We start from the raw sequence: 16,587 nt of genomic DNA on the forward strand, positions 1-16,587 counted from the left end.
TTGTTTATGTGTCAGTTCAAGAGCCACATCGAACTGACAGGTCTATTTTAGACGTCTTGCGACTAGACTCCCGCAAGGACTGTCAAATATTAACGCAGGTTTGATTTGTGAGATGTGTAACACGATGACGATGACGACAACAACGTCTTTACCATGCACGGGGGTATTATTATGTGGCTCCATTATTAAGTGTGGCTCCATAGCTAGTTGTTTTACGCCGCACTCAGCAATATTCCAACTACATGGCGGCGGTCTGTAAATAATCGAGTCTGGACCAGACAATCCAGTGATCAACAGCATGAGCATTGATCTGCGCAATTGGGATTTGATGGCGTGTCAACCAAGTCAGCGAGCCTGGCCACCCGATCCCGTCAGACGCCTCTTACGACAAGCATGGGTCACTGAAGACCAATTCTAACCCGGATCTCCGTGGGTCGGCTCCATATTAAACAGAACATCCATTGATAAAGTCGTGTGTCTAGTCGAAGGTAGCCTAAAGCCTTTGCTCGTCATGCCAAAGAGCCTGGTTTGATTCTCCAAATGGGTACAGTGTTGGCACCCGGTTTCTCGTGTTCACCACGTGATATTGTTGGAATTTTGCTAAAAAGGCGTAAAACTAAACTCACTCACTCACTCCTTGCCCATTTCTCCATTTCTTTCTCCTCTCTGCTAATCCTGTCACACTCCATCCTCATCCATGTGCATTCGCACTCACATCTCACCTCCACCTAAGTCTGTCACACAGCCCCTACAATACATTAATTTCCCTTCGACCCAGTCCCTTCAGCTTTGTACATCTCCTCAGGTTCTCATTCTCCAAAGGGGCGGTGGGGTAACCCAGTGGTTAAAGCGTACGCACGTCACGCCGACGCCCTGTGTTCGAGTCCCGTCATAAGTAGAATGTTTGAAGCCCATTTCTGGTGTCCCCGCCGTGATATTGCTGGAATATAGTTAAAAGTGGCGTAAAATCCAACTCACTCACTCACTCTGAATCTCCCATCTCACTTGGACTCCTTTTTAGTTTGTAAGGAATTATTTGTTTCTATCAAATTTATACATATATAGAGACTAAGCGTCAGTCTACTCCCTAACCAGATAGACTCAGACTTTATGTTTATACTACATGAATCTCTCTCTCTCTCTCTCTCTCTCTCTCTCTCTCTCTCTCTCTCTCTCTCTCTCTCTCTCATGCGCATCAAGGTGCGTGACTGACTCTTCACCGCCCCCCTCCTCCCCCGGATTACACCTCTGGGTACCTACATACTTACATCACAGATGTTTTCGCCAAACGCCTACAAAGTACCAAAAACAAGTCGCCGCAAACCTCCCGGGAATCTTATAAGAAACCATGTTTGTTGTGAGTGTAGTTTTTCTCAAAGAAATCGAATTTACGGTGACGCCAACCGAGTGCGGAAAGTGTGCTGGAGCACGTGAATAGATAAACCATGTGCACGCGCCTTCACGAGTGTGAATTTCGAGGGCGGATGTAGCTACATAGAGTTCAAGGTTGGGTTACGTTACAGAGGCGACGTGTGGCGTAGGTCATGAGCCGGAGGTGGTGGAGCACACTCTGTAATCTTTTAAAAGAATGTTTACAACGAAAGGCTTATATAATAATAATTTCGTGTTTATGGACATGCTAGTTTAAAATTTGAGATAAAGTATGTATGTGTGTGTATGTGCGTGCGTGTACGTACGTGTGCGTATGTGCGTGTTTACGCCAGTGAGTGTTAGAAACAGAAGGATAGGGTTGGTGGGTGTAAATTCTTATAAAATATATTTCAAGGGATTTATTGCCAATTCAGTTATCGAATAAATTGGAACTATTTAAATTGTGAGATCTTAATATTCTGTCAGGGTCGTAGATTTTCCGATTTCCCCATTTCGTTACGTTTCGGATTTGAGACATAATAATTCGGTTTTAAGCAAACAAGATATTTCTCAATGCATCCAAACATATGATTTCCCCGCGGCATACTTCACCCAATCATACGCCAGGATAACTGGTATAAATGTCAGCTATTCTTGGCTCCCTTTGAACACCTTGATAAAAGCCACCTGACAGAGTCATTTAACGTAACACAGGTGAAAAATACCTGGCTGTTTTCCCCCAAGAGTTTCTGCTTATTGCAGGCATTATGGAATGACGTCCAATACGTCCATGTTAGAAGCTGGTGTGACCTGCCTGTATTTAAATATATTGAGTACATGTATAGACGCTTGTAGTGGGCTGAAGGACGGTTGTGGGCATTGAGTGGGTGCAGGTGCTTGTTCGAGAGATATTCTGGTACATTGTATACCAGTTTTAGAAACACACAGATGTTTTCCATCCTCCGCACCACCACGTACAGCAGCGAACCGATAGTGATGTAAGCCATACGAGCATCACCATAACATAATGATGTCATACATACAGAGTCAGATGAAATGAAAATCAGAGAGAGAGAAAGAGGGAGAGGAAGAGAGAGAGGGGTGGGGTGGGGAAGAGCAGAAGCAAGGATACATTCGTACTTCACAAGCAAGCAATGGTGTATTTGTACTTCACAAACAAACATGAGTTAGCAGTGGTGTATGTACTTCACAAACAAGTTATGTGTGTCGTACTTCACAACAAGCAAGCAGTGGTGTATTTGTACTTCACTTAAAAAAAGCAAGATGTATGGTGTGTATAGCGTACTTCACTTGAAAAGAAAAGCAAGCAGTGGTGGTAGTTCGTACTTCACAAGCAAGCAATGATGTATGAGCGTGAGGGCTGAACAGTAACTCTTAATCCAGTAAGGATGTCAATTCTTGCGGTGATAGGTATTCGGACTTGTTGAAAGACCAAGCAATGATGTATTCGGACTTCACAATCCGTGGTATATGGACAATCAGTGTGTATTATCACATTGTTGTCCCGAAAGAAGATGGCCACGAATTTCTTAGTGGATCTTGCTAACTTAAGCCACGACTTTCTTGGTGGATCTGGTTAACTTAAACGTCTTGTTTAGTGGAGATCTTGGCCCACTTGCACAGAACGATCTTAGCGCTACAATTATTGTAAATCCTTAAGATCGCGATCTTAGGCTTCGGCTAAGATCATTCCAACCCACAATTGGTCCGGACCAGTTGTAAGGAGCTAAGATCATTGTAGCCTGTGACGAAATGGCGTTCAAATTAGTGTCTGTTTCACGCAAATAATGTTTCCATATCAACGCAGTCTAAGTAAACTAAGGCTCAGTATTATTCGTTACACTGCTATACTGACATAGCAGTGTAACGAATAATACTGAGCCTATGTTTACTTAGACTGATCCCAACGATTCTGATTATCTCTGGTTATATTAATCATTCGTAGAATGCTGTATGTGAAGGCATGGAATATATAGGTCTATGGACATGTGGCACTTTGGTGAAGCCTAGAGCATTGGCATAGTGCTAAAAGATCAGAGAGCAGAACGTCGCGTTCCAAATACAGCACATATAAGGAGTGAGTGAGTTTAGTTTTACGCCGCTTTTAGCAATATTCTAGCAATATCACGGCAGGGGACACCAAACATGGGCTTCACACATTGTACCCATGCGGGGACACAGATGAAGGATCAGTTGGTTTGTTGTTTTACGCCGCACTCAGCATTAATCCAGTTATATGGCGGCGGTCTATAAATAATCGAGCCTGGACCAGACAATCCAGTGATCGACAGCATGAGCATCCACAGGTATAGGAACATGTGGCGACTTGCACTGATCCAGACTATGCCAGTTTCATAGTGATAGCGTACTGAGATACCATGCCCAACCCAGACACATTCAGATTGTTAGCGGGGCGGTGGGGTAGCCTAGTTGTTAAAGCGTTCGCTCGTCACGCTGAAGACCCGGGTTCGATTCCCAACATGGGTACAATGTGTGAAGCCAATTTCTGGTGCTGGAATATTACTAAAAACGGCGTAAAACAAACTCACTCTCCCACTCTGATTGCTCGCCAGCCAGTCCTTGTAATATCCGCTCCATGCCTATAATGCCTAGTGCAGGCAATGCAACAACAAGTATCAACGCTTAACGTGATTGGGTATAACGGGACTGGGGATTCGTCAGTATTAACCCTCCAGATATAACATGTATTTTCACACCAAAGCAGTTCCCCTCCACCGGGTCACCGTGACCTTCACCAATGTAAAAAGTAGTATTCTAGACAATAATCGAGCATGTCAGCCAGTCAACGTAAGTCACGTTGTAAATGCGTTAGCGTGATATACTGTTCGAACAACTGTTCTCCTGTCTGCCTAAACTACCATACAGAGATACAACATTTCTCCCACGCACAAACACGGTTCTAAGTGAAATGTCAGAGACAGATGCGTGGTATTACGAAAATCACGTTTTCCGTGATTTTTTTGTCTACAGTAGTTTGCAGACGCATTATGTTTTTGTCAATTTGGAAGAATGTATGAACATATATTTACCGATTTAAATATATAAAGGATTAGGGCTGTGAGTTGTGTGTGCGATAACCCCTACCCGTCTGCACTCGAGTTTGTTTCCGAGTCTGATATACGGCATGAAATCTCGGTGTCCTTTCATCTGACGGATGATGATGATGGTGATGATGATGATGACGATGTTGATGAAGCTTTTAAAATCCCTGTCCCTGAATGGACCCACGTACATACATGTACAAGAAATATGTTATGATCATGATGACAATTACGTTTTGGACTGATGATGATGATGATGATGATGACGACGACGACGACGACGTTGATGTTTAGTGAGTTTTCCGTGGTGGTGATGGACGGGTAGTTGATGATGTGACGATGACAACGACGATGATGTTCATGATGACGTTGATGTTTAGTGAGTTGTCAGTGGCGGTGTTGGACGTGTTCATGATGATGGGATGATGATGATGATGATGATGATGATGATGACGACGACGACGACGACGTTGATGTTTAGTGAGTTTTCCGTGGTGGTGATGGACGGGTAGTTGATGATGTGATGATGACAACGACGATGATGTTCATGATGACGTTGATGTTTAGTGAGTTGTCAGTGGCGGTGTTGGACGTGTTCATGATGATGGGATGATGATGATGATGATGATGATGACGACGACGACGACGACGACGTTGATGTTTAGTGAGTTTTCCGTGGTGGTGATGGACGGGTAGTTGATGATGTGATGATGACAACGACGATGATGTTCATGATGACGTTGATGTTTAGTGAGTTGTCAGTGGCGGTGTTGGACGTGTTCATGATGATGATGATGATGATGATGATGATGATGATGATGATTATCATCATCATCATGCATTTAGAGACCAATCCAAAACAATCCATCATCAAATGTTTAAGAGACTTGAAAGCGTGTAGATGAAACAATTTCAAATATGTCAGAACAAGCATACATTACTTAAGTTTAAACTTTAAACATTTCTTCAGCTTCAACCAGCTCACATTACGTCTATAAACTCAAAGTACGCAATAAGACGCTTACAGCGTAATTCTAATACCAACCCCGCCTTATAATCCTAACACGGCTCAATTGGGGCTGGAGAAAAAAACAGACTGGCCCACATTGTGTCGCTGTATGTCCCTTCATTTCAAGAGCACAGTGACCTAGAGAATAATAACGCGTGACAGAGTCGGACATGGAGTGTTTTGCCATCTCGTGGGCGACTACACAGGTCCAGGTTTTTGTCCAAGGCCGTTTTAACCCTCTATGGTGTAACTGTTGAGATGCTCTGTGGATGTGAGGCTGTTAAGGGTAAACACACTGTGTCATGTCATTAGGGTTTCTTTGCTAATGGGGGCGGTGGGGTAGTCTAGTGGTTAAAGCGTTGGCTCGTCACGCCGAAGACGGGTTCGAATCCCCACATGGGTACAATGAGTGAAGCCCATTTCTGGTGTCCCCAGCCGTGATATTGCTGGAATATTGCTAAAAGCGGCGTAAAACCAAACTCAGTCAGTCAGTCAGTCTTTGCTAATGTCGCCAAATGGGACACAATGATGTTATTTAAAACCTTCACGTCTATTAACATTTAAACCTTCACGTCTATTAACATTTAAACCTTCACGTCTATTAACATTTAAACCCTTTTCATACAGCGGATATCCAGGAAGGTCCCGGTTAACATTTGTCCTCAGTTAACCCATGCGCTTGAGGTAAGAGGCGACTAACGGGATCGGGTGGTCAGTCTCGCTGACACGTCATCGTATCCCAGTTGCGTAGATTGATGCTCATGCTGTTGATCACTGGATTGTCTGGTCCAGACTCGATTATTTACAGACCGCCGCCATATAGCTGGAATATTGCTGAGTGCGGCGTTAAACAACAACCCAACCAACTTTATACAGTGGATCCGTTCATCAATAGCCTTTCCTTATCATATTAAACTGAAGACTTACACGAAAAGACAAAACCTTTTCCCCAATCATATGAAATGTCTGCTAAAAGCAGACTGTACGATTCCAGTTATATAGCATCCGTGTGTTGATGAATCTCTAGCACACAGTGATGATACCAGGTGTTCCCGAACATGTGAGCGGATCCTGCCGTCGATGACACCATCACAAACACATGCAAAGACGCGTCAATTGTTCAAATGAAACACGGGAACATATTGCACAAGCCAAAATAAGGAACATAATTGGAGATATTTTTCTCTTATGCCTTAATGTTGGAAATGTCTTCAACTAAAGATTGTCAACTGCGGACACGTGAGGATTCATCAATCCGTGACCAAATGCATTTGTGAGCAAACTGACGACGCTAGATTTTCATGAAACAGGAGGCAATTGTGAAAACCTGAATTCCCACACGGGACCGTATTGAGATAAATGTTCAAATGCTCAAACTAACAAACAAAGCAACATGTGTTATGCTAAGGAGAAGTGCATGAAGGATATGCACCCGTCTGTTTAACTGCATGGTTTAATGTCTAGTTCGTGAAGATGCATCAAAGCAGGTTTTAACGGTCTATTCAACTGGGAATAGCACACTTTCCCCTTTAAGTGTGGGACAAAAGCATCTGTTTAGAGAGCTGAAGGGTTTAACTTTACCTCATATACTGAATTGTGTTCTCTTTATTGTGAAGCATGACCCGCCATATATAGAGAGAGTTATGTCAAGGTCACTGCTCTTATTATGCTGATGAAAACAACGGCGGTGGGGTAGCCGTGTGGTTCAAGCGTTCGCTCGTCACGCCGAAGACCCGGGTTTGATTCCCCACATCAGTGAAGCCCAATCTGGTGTCCCCGCCATGATATTGCTGGAATATTGCTAAAAGTGGCGTAAAACCGAACTCACTGATGAAAACCGTACAATGAAGGGCAAGCGAGGGAGTTGTGTTTCTCCTGGTTTAAGCACTAATGCAACAAGCAGTAATGTCCAGGAGGGAGGATATGTGTGTAGTGTGTGTGCGTGCGCGCGCACAATGAATGGGTTACTAACATTGTACCCAAGTGGAGATTCGAACCCTGGAGAGATGTCATATAACCTTTGCGCCACAACCGATGACACTGTAACAAAGGGTCACACATGCATTAACCTGTTTGGGGACGGTGTTGATTATCATTACATTTGCTATGCAATAATGACGATGGCTGCAACATTAATTCTAATGATATCAACGACAGCGACGACGACCGCCCCTTTAACATAACCAGCATTCACGAAAGCGACGATGACTGCACCATTACCTTTGTTGACATAAACGAAAGCGAGGATGACCACACCGTTAACATTACCGAAAGTGACGATGACTGCACCGTTAACATTATCGAATGTGACGATGACTGCAACGTTAAAATTACTGAAAGTGATGATGACCGCACTGTTATTATTACCGACAGCGAAGAAGGTGATGATGACTGCACCATTATTATTACCGACAGCAAAGAAGGTGACGATGACTGCACCGTTACCTTTGCTGGCATAAACGAAAACGATAGCGACGATGACTGCACCGTTAACATTATCGAATGTGACGATGACTGCACAGTTAACATTATCGAATGTGACGATGACTGCACCGTTAACATTATCGAATGTGACGATGACTGCACCGTTAACATTACTGAAAGTGACGATGACTGCACCGTTAACATAACCGAAAGTGACGATGACCGCACCGTTAACATTAACTATGACTGCACTGTTAACATTATCGAATGTGACGATGACTGCACCGTTAACATTATCGAATGTGACGATGACTGCACCGTTAACATTACCGAAAGTGACGATGACTGCACCGTTAACATTATCGAATGTGACGATGACTGCACCGTTAACATTACCGAAAGTGACGATGACTGCACCGTTAACATTATCGAATGTGACGATGACTGCACCGTTAACATTACCGAAAGTGACGATGACTGCACTGTTAACATTGCCGCATTATCGAATGTGACGATGACTGCACCGTTAACATTACCGAAATTGACGATGACTGCACTGTTAACTTTGCCGCATTAACGAAAGTGACGATGACCGCATCGTTAACAATAGCGACATTAACGACATCGACGATGTCTGTACCGTCAACTTTAACGACAGCAACTGTGCCTGTACCTTTACCTTCCGTTGACTGTCGTCCATGCATTCACTGTGCAGAGTTGCACCATTAAGCGCGCCACAAACATGCTGTGACATAACAACTCATTCACTGCAGCCATTGTGACCATACAATCCCCATTACAATCACCTAGACACAAACACGATTCACAGAGGATGTTTTTCCGAGGTTGCGAAGATCAGCATTAGGCATTCCCAATGATATTCCACATGGCATTTTCGAAAGTGCGGACCATAATACAATAATCATGTGTGACTAACTCTAATAATTTTCCTAACAGATGTTAAACTAAAGTATACAAATATAAACACGAATGTCACGCAGTGATTGTCTCACTGACGTAATTGCACCATACTCGAGGTCTAAATTACAGACAGTCGGTGCACTCCCGACACATTGCCGTTTGACATATTTTGACTGGAAATGCCACAACAAGCTATGCCACGAGAACAGCTACTACCACAAACCATTGTATCGAATGATAAACCTTTATAAGCAGTTATAGTAATTATGTTTAGGCACCGGATACAATCACTTATACCCATCGCGTCCGCTCGGCTTTCATTGTGCATGCTGAATCCTGTGTTTGCTTACCTTGAACCCGATGTTTCAAGATAAATGTCGACCATGTTAGTTGGCGTAAAATATACAGCGCAAACATATAAAAACGCCATGTCACCAAGACACGCTGAAAACTGGGCTCTCGGTCTGGGCAGACCATATGCATTAAAGGTCAATATGAGGAACTCAGCCATATGCGCAAACACAACCGTACCTCCGGAAACAGTCGAGTCGCTCTGAGTGGTAATTGAAAGTAAATACAGATATTTTCTTGATAGATGAACTCGTGAACTGGTGTCAGAACACACTTTGACTGATTGGATCGATTTCGTAGTTTGGACAAGAATTATTGCACTAAATGACACGATAAATTCTGAGAAAATGTACAATTCGTAGGAAACAGTCACTTCCGAGTATAACCTACTGGTGCGCTGGAAACCGAATGTTGGACATGCAGCGAGCTTCGGGCATAGCATGCGCCGATTCCTCAGTGTACAACTATTTTACACAACAATGTGAAATAGATATATCTCGGAAGCAATGGCATAAATAGTTATCCTATTGCTCATTCAGGCTGCATTCCGTCTTAGTAAAGACCGACGAAAGTGACCTGAATTTCAATTGTTTTGTTCATTTGTACTTTTTTTGCGCCATTAACCGATATTCTCTTTATTCACATACACGTACTAAAACTTGATACTGTCGATGATGCTGTTGTCTTAACATCGATACCATCTCCAATCATAAAACGGCAATAAACTTTTATTCAATGTTGGTTTTTAATGTAATGATATACGCTAGCTGGTAACAAATGTCTAAGCTTTTTATAGAAATGGATACTATCTTATATGGAAATATTCAAGCATCAGAAATTGAAAATTTGCAAATTGGTAAATCTGTTCATTGTTTTATAGAAAAATCTTGTCGATTTAAATTTTAAGAAGTAATGTACTCAAACACAATGTGATACATAACTGTAAATCTAGTGTAAACCTAGAGTACCTAGTGTAAATGAATTTATTTCATTCATCAAATTCAATGTCACTTAATTATTTACTGTTGAAATATCATACATATGTACATAATCAATGTTGTTGTATTGGAGTGGCATTAAAATAAGCTTTGTGGCTTGTTTGCCAATCCTTTTCATTACTCATAATGAATAAAAAAATTAAATCAAATGTCTAAGCGTGTATATGGGTTTATATGCAACGGTATGTAATCGTGATTGTTGGGAAATGTATACTGTCATTACCAAGGTAATGTTTCCAGTTTTAGAACATTATATGTAAAAGTACGTTTGAAGATTGGATTTGACTAAACATTTACAAACGTTATCAAAACGTTACTAGATTGAAAACAGTCACCGCAACACTGTAGAAATCCATACACAACGGCGTGTTGTATGAAATATATCGCAATTGAATATACAGTGAAACCTGTCTAAACCGGCACCCCACGGTACCGAAATAAAATGCCGGTTTAGACAACAGTTCTTGTTGGTTTCATGTATTATAGCTATCGGTAGGTTATACATACGGGTTATTACAGGAGCACGTCAGTCATACCGATGATATGAAACGAGTGTCAGATATAAGCTAATAGTGAGTGAGTGAGTGAGTTTGGTTTTATGCGGCTTTTAGCAATATTCCAGCAATATCACGGCGGGGGACACCGGAAATAGGCTTCACGCATTATACCCATGTGGGAATCGAAGCCGGGCCTTCAGCGTGACGAGCGAACGCTTTAACAACTGGGCTACCCCACCACCCCCCTATACGCTAATATATTAATTAAACGCTGTGGTATTAATGAAACGTTGTGATATAGATATGTTATCACGATGTGTGTGATATCTGTCTTGAGATCAGCTGATTCACATCACTGAGAAGGGGGTAGGGGTAGGGTAGGACTTTGGGTATCGTTGGGTGTGAAGCTTCCCATTCGACTGACTTTTAAAGAGAGTCAATCCTATGTCGTGACGTCGCAGTTTACGATTGCATTGTACTAATATTTTATGTAAGTGTAATTAATGTAGGTGTTCCCATTCTATTAATACACATTATGAAATCTGAGACTCCAGACAAAGTTGTAAGGGTCTTGGATCCAATTAGCTTGGACTGCATACTGTAAGTGTGCGAGTGTACCCATGTAGGAATCGAACTCGGACCTTAAGTGTCACTAGCGAACGCTTTATCCACTAGGCTACCCCACCTTCCAGCAAACGAGGTAACAGTAATGAACCTACCTGTCTTTCCTACGCTGGATGAGCCTACGACGACGATCTTGCACTCCTCGTCGTAGGTGGAGCATTCGCTGTCTGACCTCAGTCTCTCCCTCCCCGTACGTCCAGACCCACACCACATGGTGCCACGCCCTGTCTGGAGGCGCCACGCCCTCACTACTGACACCCTATCACTTGACAACAAAGATGATCACCAGCTGTCACGGTTGTCCATGCTAAACATGCATGAATATCTCGGTGTCTCCTCTAAACAAAAGTGTATCACTTGGTGCTTCGGATATCCTGAAAAACGTATCACTTGACCTCTTGAAGAAGTTTCACTTGCCCTCTTATAGGCGTACCAGTTCACCTTTTATAGCCGAAGACGTATCACTTGACCTCTTCTAGACGTACCACTTGACCTTTTATATACGTATCACTTGACCTCTTCTCGACGTACTACTTGACCTTATATATACGTATCACTTCACCTCTTCTAGACGTACCACTTGATCTTTTATATACGTATCACTTGACCTCTTCTAGACGTACCACTTGATCTTTAATATACGTATCACTTGACCTTTTCTAGGCGAACCTGTGTCACTTGACTTTACAAATATGTACCACTTGTTCTTTATAGAAGTATCACTTGATATTTATGTACCTACCATTTGATGACGCGAGGTACTGTAATATAGTAGTATCACCTGTCTACATATACTTGTATCACTTGTTGCTTCGCTAATCCCATAAGACGTATCATTTGACCTCTCATAGACGTATCACTTGACCTCTCATTGACGTATCACATGACCTCTCAAAGACGTATCACTTGACCTCTCATAGACGTATCACTTGACCTTTTCCAGTGGCCTCACTTGACATGCCAACACCACAACCACTTGGTGTCACGAGTAAAGGTAATAAAGTTGTATCACGTGACCTGTATATATTTGTATCACCTTGAACTTCTTTTATACTTGAGCTTTGTATCCTTGTATCACATCATTTTCGAGATTCATAACACTTGATAGGATCTGTCCTGTTTTATATATTTGTTTCCCCTGTTCTGCGTATACTTGATACACTTGAACCTTCCGTCTGTTTTATATTTCTGTCACTTGATGGTACAGACCTTGGCCTAAATCTGTATCGCTTGAACTTGGTGTATTTTAACTACAAGCTGCTCTGGCCGTCAATGTACTCAGAGTGTATTTACATAATGTACAGTTGCATTACAAACACATACACCTGTCTGTCTGACTGACTGACTGACTGTGTGACTGACTCTCCTTGCGTTCAGTGACAGACAAATATACGTACGACTGTACTGTGTAAATGTCAAATCCCTTCAGCTCCCTTTTCAGTTGATGTGAATACGATTATTCACCTTAATCCACCACAACACAGTCTGTATCAACTTCCTGAAACATCTCCACTTGAATCCAGCCACGCGTACACTGCTTGTCACTACTCTGAATCTTCGGTAAATCCGTTTCTCTAATCAGCGTTAATCCTGGATATAATCCACGATGCAGCATTAAATAGCGGCCTGTGTTCGCTGAACTGTGTAATGATATTGTTAAGCTGACTGCACGTCCCCAATCCAAATGTACATGTGACAGGGACTCGTCACAAATTACATTAATTACACGCAGTATGTCGAGCGTCTGTACAAGCGTTCTCCTTCCTGTATGTACTCCGTATTTACACGAAAACTTTCACATACTTCCTCAAACACTTCCCTCGCTCATCCTTGTCCATCATCCTCAAGTCACCACGATGTCAATGCATGTTAATATCACGTGGCTACGTGTTGATTACAAATTAACAACCATATTCCGGCTTTTTGGTCCAGCGCACTGATCCTATTCTATATCCACCGCCACGTAATCGGACACAATGCCACAGCCGATAGCCGTCCACTCCCAGTGATTCACCGCTCGATGTCTTTCGCTTGTATATTGCACATGTGACAACAAGGAAATGCTATGTACAACGCTACATATCCAACGTCCCACTTCCGCTGAGAGTAACCCAAGCGAGAGTTGACTTTTTCCGCTGATTGTTTACATCAATGACAAAACCCAACACCGCTATGGGACGGGTGTAATATCCAACCTCGAAGCACTCTGACCGAATTCGCCGGCCGGGAATAAGAATGAACGCGCTCGAGCTAGGCGGAGACTCAATCGTTTTCTGATGCCATGCACATGTATGCCGGTAGAGCCGATAGCTAGTCTTCTACATTGTGTGTTCCACCAGAGGTATAGACGATTGGATCCTCGTTAACTCATTTCAGACCTTGGAACCAGCAAGTGCGGCGATTAGATAACCCAGGTATACTGCGCCTGGTGCTGGTAGCATGGGAGTTCCACAGATACGCTGGAAATTGCATCAGATGAAAAAGACATTGAACACATTTCGGGAAATGTATTATAAATGTGTATTTGTGAGATGTGGGAGCGGGGATCTGACACGTGCTGGGTAAGACTGTAGCGTTAGTTGCTGATGCTGCAGAGTATTTACAAATCTTTTCAAATCCGACCCGTGAGGTCCGGGTTGAATGAACCTTCAGATGTTTGTCTCCACCCGTGAAGGTCCGGGTTAGAATGAACCTTCAGTAACCCTCCACCTCCGTGACACGTGCTGGTCACCTTCAGTAACCCATGCTTGTCTCCACCCGTGAAGGTCGGGTTAGCGTTAGTTGCTGATGCTGCAGCTGTTGTTGACAGTAAGAATGTTTATCTTCTCACATCCGACCCGTGAGGTCCGGGTTAGAATGAACCTTCAGTAACCCATGCTTGTCTCCACCCGTGAAGGTCCGGGTTAGAATGAACCTTCAGTAACCCATGCTTGTCGTAACAGGCGACTAACGGGATCGGGTGGTCAGGCTCGCTGGCTTGGTTGACACATGTCATCGGTTCGGGGACACCAGAAATGGGCTTCACACATTGTACCCATGTGGGGAATCGAACCCGGGTCTTCTGTGTGATGAGAGAACGCTTTTACCACTGGGCTACTCGGCGCTCTTATACATGTACCTTGCAAGCGTGCGTGCCGGCGTGTGCGATGTATGTGATAGGGGTTGGGGGTGGCGGTAGGGAGTGCAAGGTGCAGGGGTTCGAACCTGCCCCCTCAGCAAAACCGAAGCATGAGTCTCATTAACCAATTCAAACAATGACCTACTGTTCAGCCGATCCGAATTTTCTCGTGTGAAAGTGAAAAGAGACACTACAAACAACTATGGTTACACTAAATTCCAATTCCTTATATAAAATCGTATTTCTATATTATTTTTATGGCGAGGTTTATGCAGCATGACCTTAACTAAGACGTCACAGACTGACCCTGTTTGATGAGATCGTAAAATGATTCACAATTCATCTGGTTACACCTGTTATGTGTTCTTTGCGCTTATTCAGTGTATTTGTTTTAACGCACAATGTGATTGATATAATATCAAGTCCGTACCAGATCGGCAAACGTTTCTAACGGCCGAGCCTCGTTTTGAGATTTCCACGATTTCCAGATTTCCGTTTGTCAGAGCTCGCTGTACGACAGAGCACGCTGCACGACGTGTTGTGCAAGGATTAGGAGCGTAGTGCTGCAGTATACAAATGATTAGATGTATCAATTAATACTGATTAATATTTATGTATCCAGTTGAATGAGTTGGTCTAAACATTCTGGACTGGTTATTGTACTATGTTCCGCAATAGGACGGAACCCAGTCAGCAGGAAACGAGACTGTGTAGGCAAATCAATGTTTTGACTTGAAAGTTAATTGAATGAGTTAAGTTTTACGCCGAACTCAGCAATATTCTAGTTACATGGCGGCGATCTGTAAATAATCGAGTCTGGACCAGACAATCCAGTGATCACCAGCATGAGCATCGTTCTATGTAACTGGGATACGATGATATGTGTCAACCAAGTCAGCGAGCCTGACCACCCAATCCCGTTAGTCGACTCTTACAAGCATATGCACGTGCACTTGTATAAAAAAACACAATATCCTTTTATCATGTGGTATTGTTTGGTATAGTTGAATATTTTTGGTCCAACAAACACACGTTGCTTTTCGAGGACAGTACCGGTACTAATTGTATTTGAAGCTGTGTCGTCACAAGGGTTATTAGGGACCTATTTCCCCCGAACCCGCTAACAACATGCTCTCTTGGCAGTTATGATGGGAATATTGGTGATGCTAAAACTGCCAAGGAAGCGAAGTGCATCGCGTGCAATACAAAAAACACAGATTATAGCATGTGCCAAACCAGTCACTGGTTTGTTTCAAACGAACAACATCTAATCCGTCTGATGAGGACGCCAGATCTGCACCGTCAATGCAGTTGTGGGTTGTGTATATCAGGCAGTGAACTAAAGCCTACTCTCCCAAAATATTTAATTTTGATAGAACCAATTAACTCCATTTACATGTAATTGAAAAGGAGGCAGGGTGAGATGAACGTGATTAAAATCTAGACTTGCTTTGATTATGGCTTTGCTGCACAGAAATTCTGGACGGAAGGAGATATTATGTAGTTCTGGGACTGAGAGACAGGCTAATGATTATGGTATGTATAAAGGTAGCCTTGCTTCAATATAAACAAACAACTTTTTTTATTGAGAAAGTTTGTTCTATATTGTACTTCCCAAATTCTAAAATGCCACTCAAAGAAGCCTTGCTTCAAGGCTGTACTGAATGCTAAACTCATGGATGTATAGTAAAGGCAAATCTAGGGGACCAAGGACGCCAGACTATTATTGATATTATTTTTTTTAGAAATTTTCAATTAAACTATTAATTATTACCTTAGAGACTTATGCAAGTCTTATGCAAGTCTAGCACAGAGGCTATGCAGAACAGACAAAAACAAAGGCAGAGGGATCTCTTGCATCTGTGATATTCATGCGAGGTAAACGACAGCTGTTCGTACTCTGTATCGTGTTGAGAAATATGGCGAGTTTAACAGGATCCAGATCAAAGGTGCGGATAAGACATACAGTACATGGCTTGTAATTTTCTGGTAAACTTTGAAAAAATGTTGTAGTTGTCTATTCTTTAAGGGAAGCCGATGGAACGCGACTGTGGATAATGGAAAGTTTGCGAGGCAAATCCTGCAGTTTAGTGTCTCGTTTTTATAAACTTATCTGCGTGAAACATCATCGTGCAAACGAGGGGAAAATTTGTTAATTTTTGTTGCCTTCTTCTTGTACATTCTATAGACA

The 16,587-nt window shown here is 42.7% G+C and overlaps 1 protein-coding gene across 1 annotated transcript in view; it reads right to left on the reverse strand.

Moving 5' to 3' along the window:
* LOC124260444 (ras-related protein Rap1-like) overlaps positions 1–13,591 on the reverse strand; it is a 38,463-nt gene extending 24,872 nt beyond the window's left edge. The window contains exons 1-2 of the mRNA XM_046694764.1: positions 11,933–13,591; positions 11,374–11,794 (exon numbers count right to left, since the gene is read on the reverse strand). Coding sequence (XP_046550720.1) covers positions 11,374–11,491 — 118 coding nt within the window. The 5' untranslated portion in view covers positions 11,492–11,794; positions 11,933–13,591. The remainder of the gene's footprint in view (positions 1–11,373; positions 11,795–11,932) is intronic.
* Positions 13,592–16,587: the final 2,996 nt, after the last annotated feature.

The sequence above is a fragment of the Haliotis rubra genome, unplaced genomic scaffold (genome assembly GCF_003918875.1).
Source record: "Haliotis rubra isolate DU_JTF1 unplaced genomic scaffold, ASM391887v1 Scf763, whole genome shotgun sequence".
In the NCBI taxonomy this organism is placed as follows: domain Eukaryota; kingdom Metazoa; phylum Mollusca; class Gastropoda; order Lepetellida; family Haliotidae; genus Haliotis; species Haliotis rubra.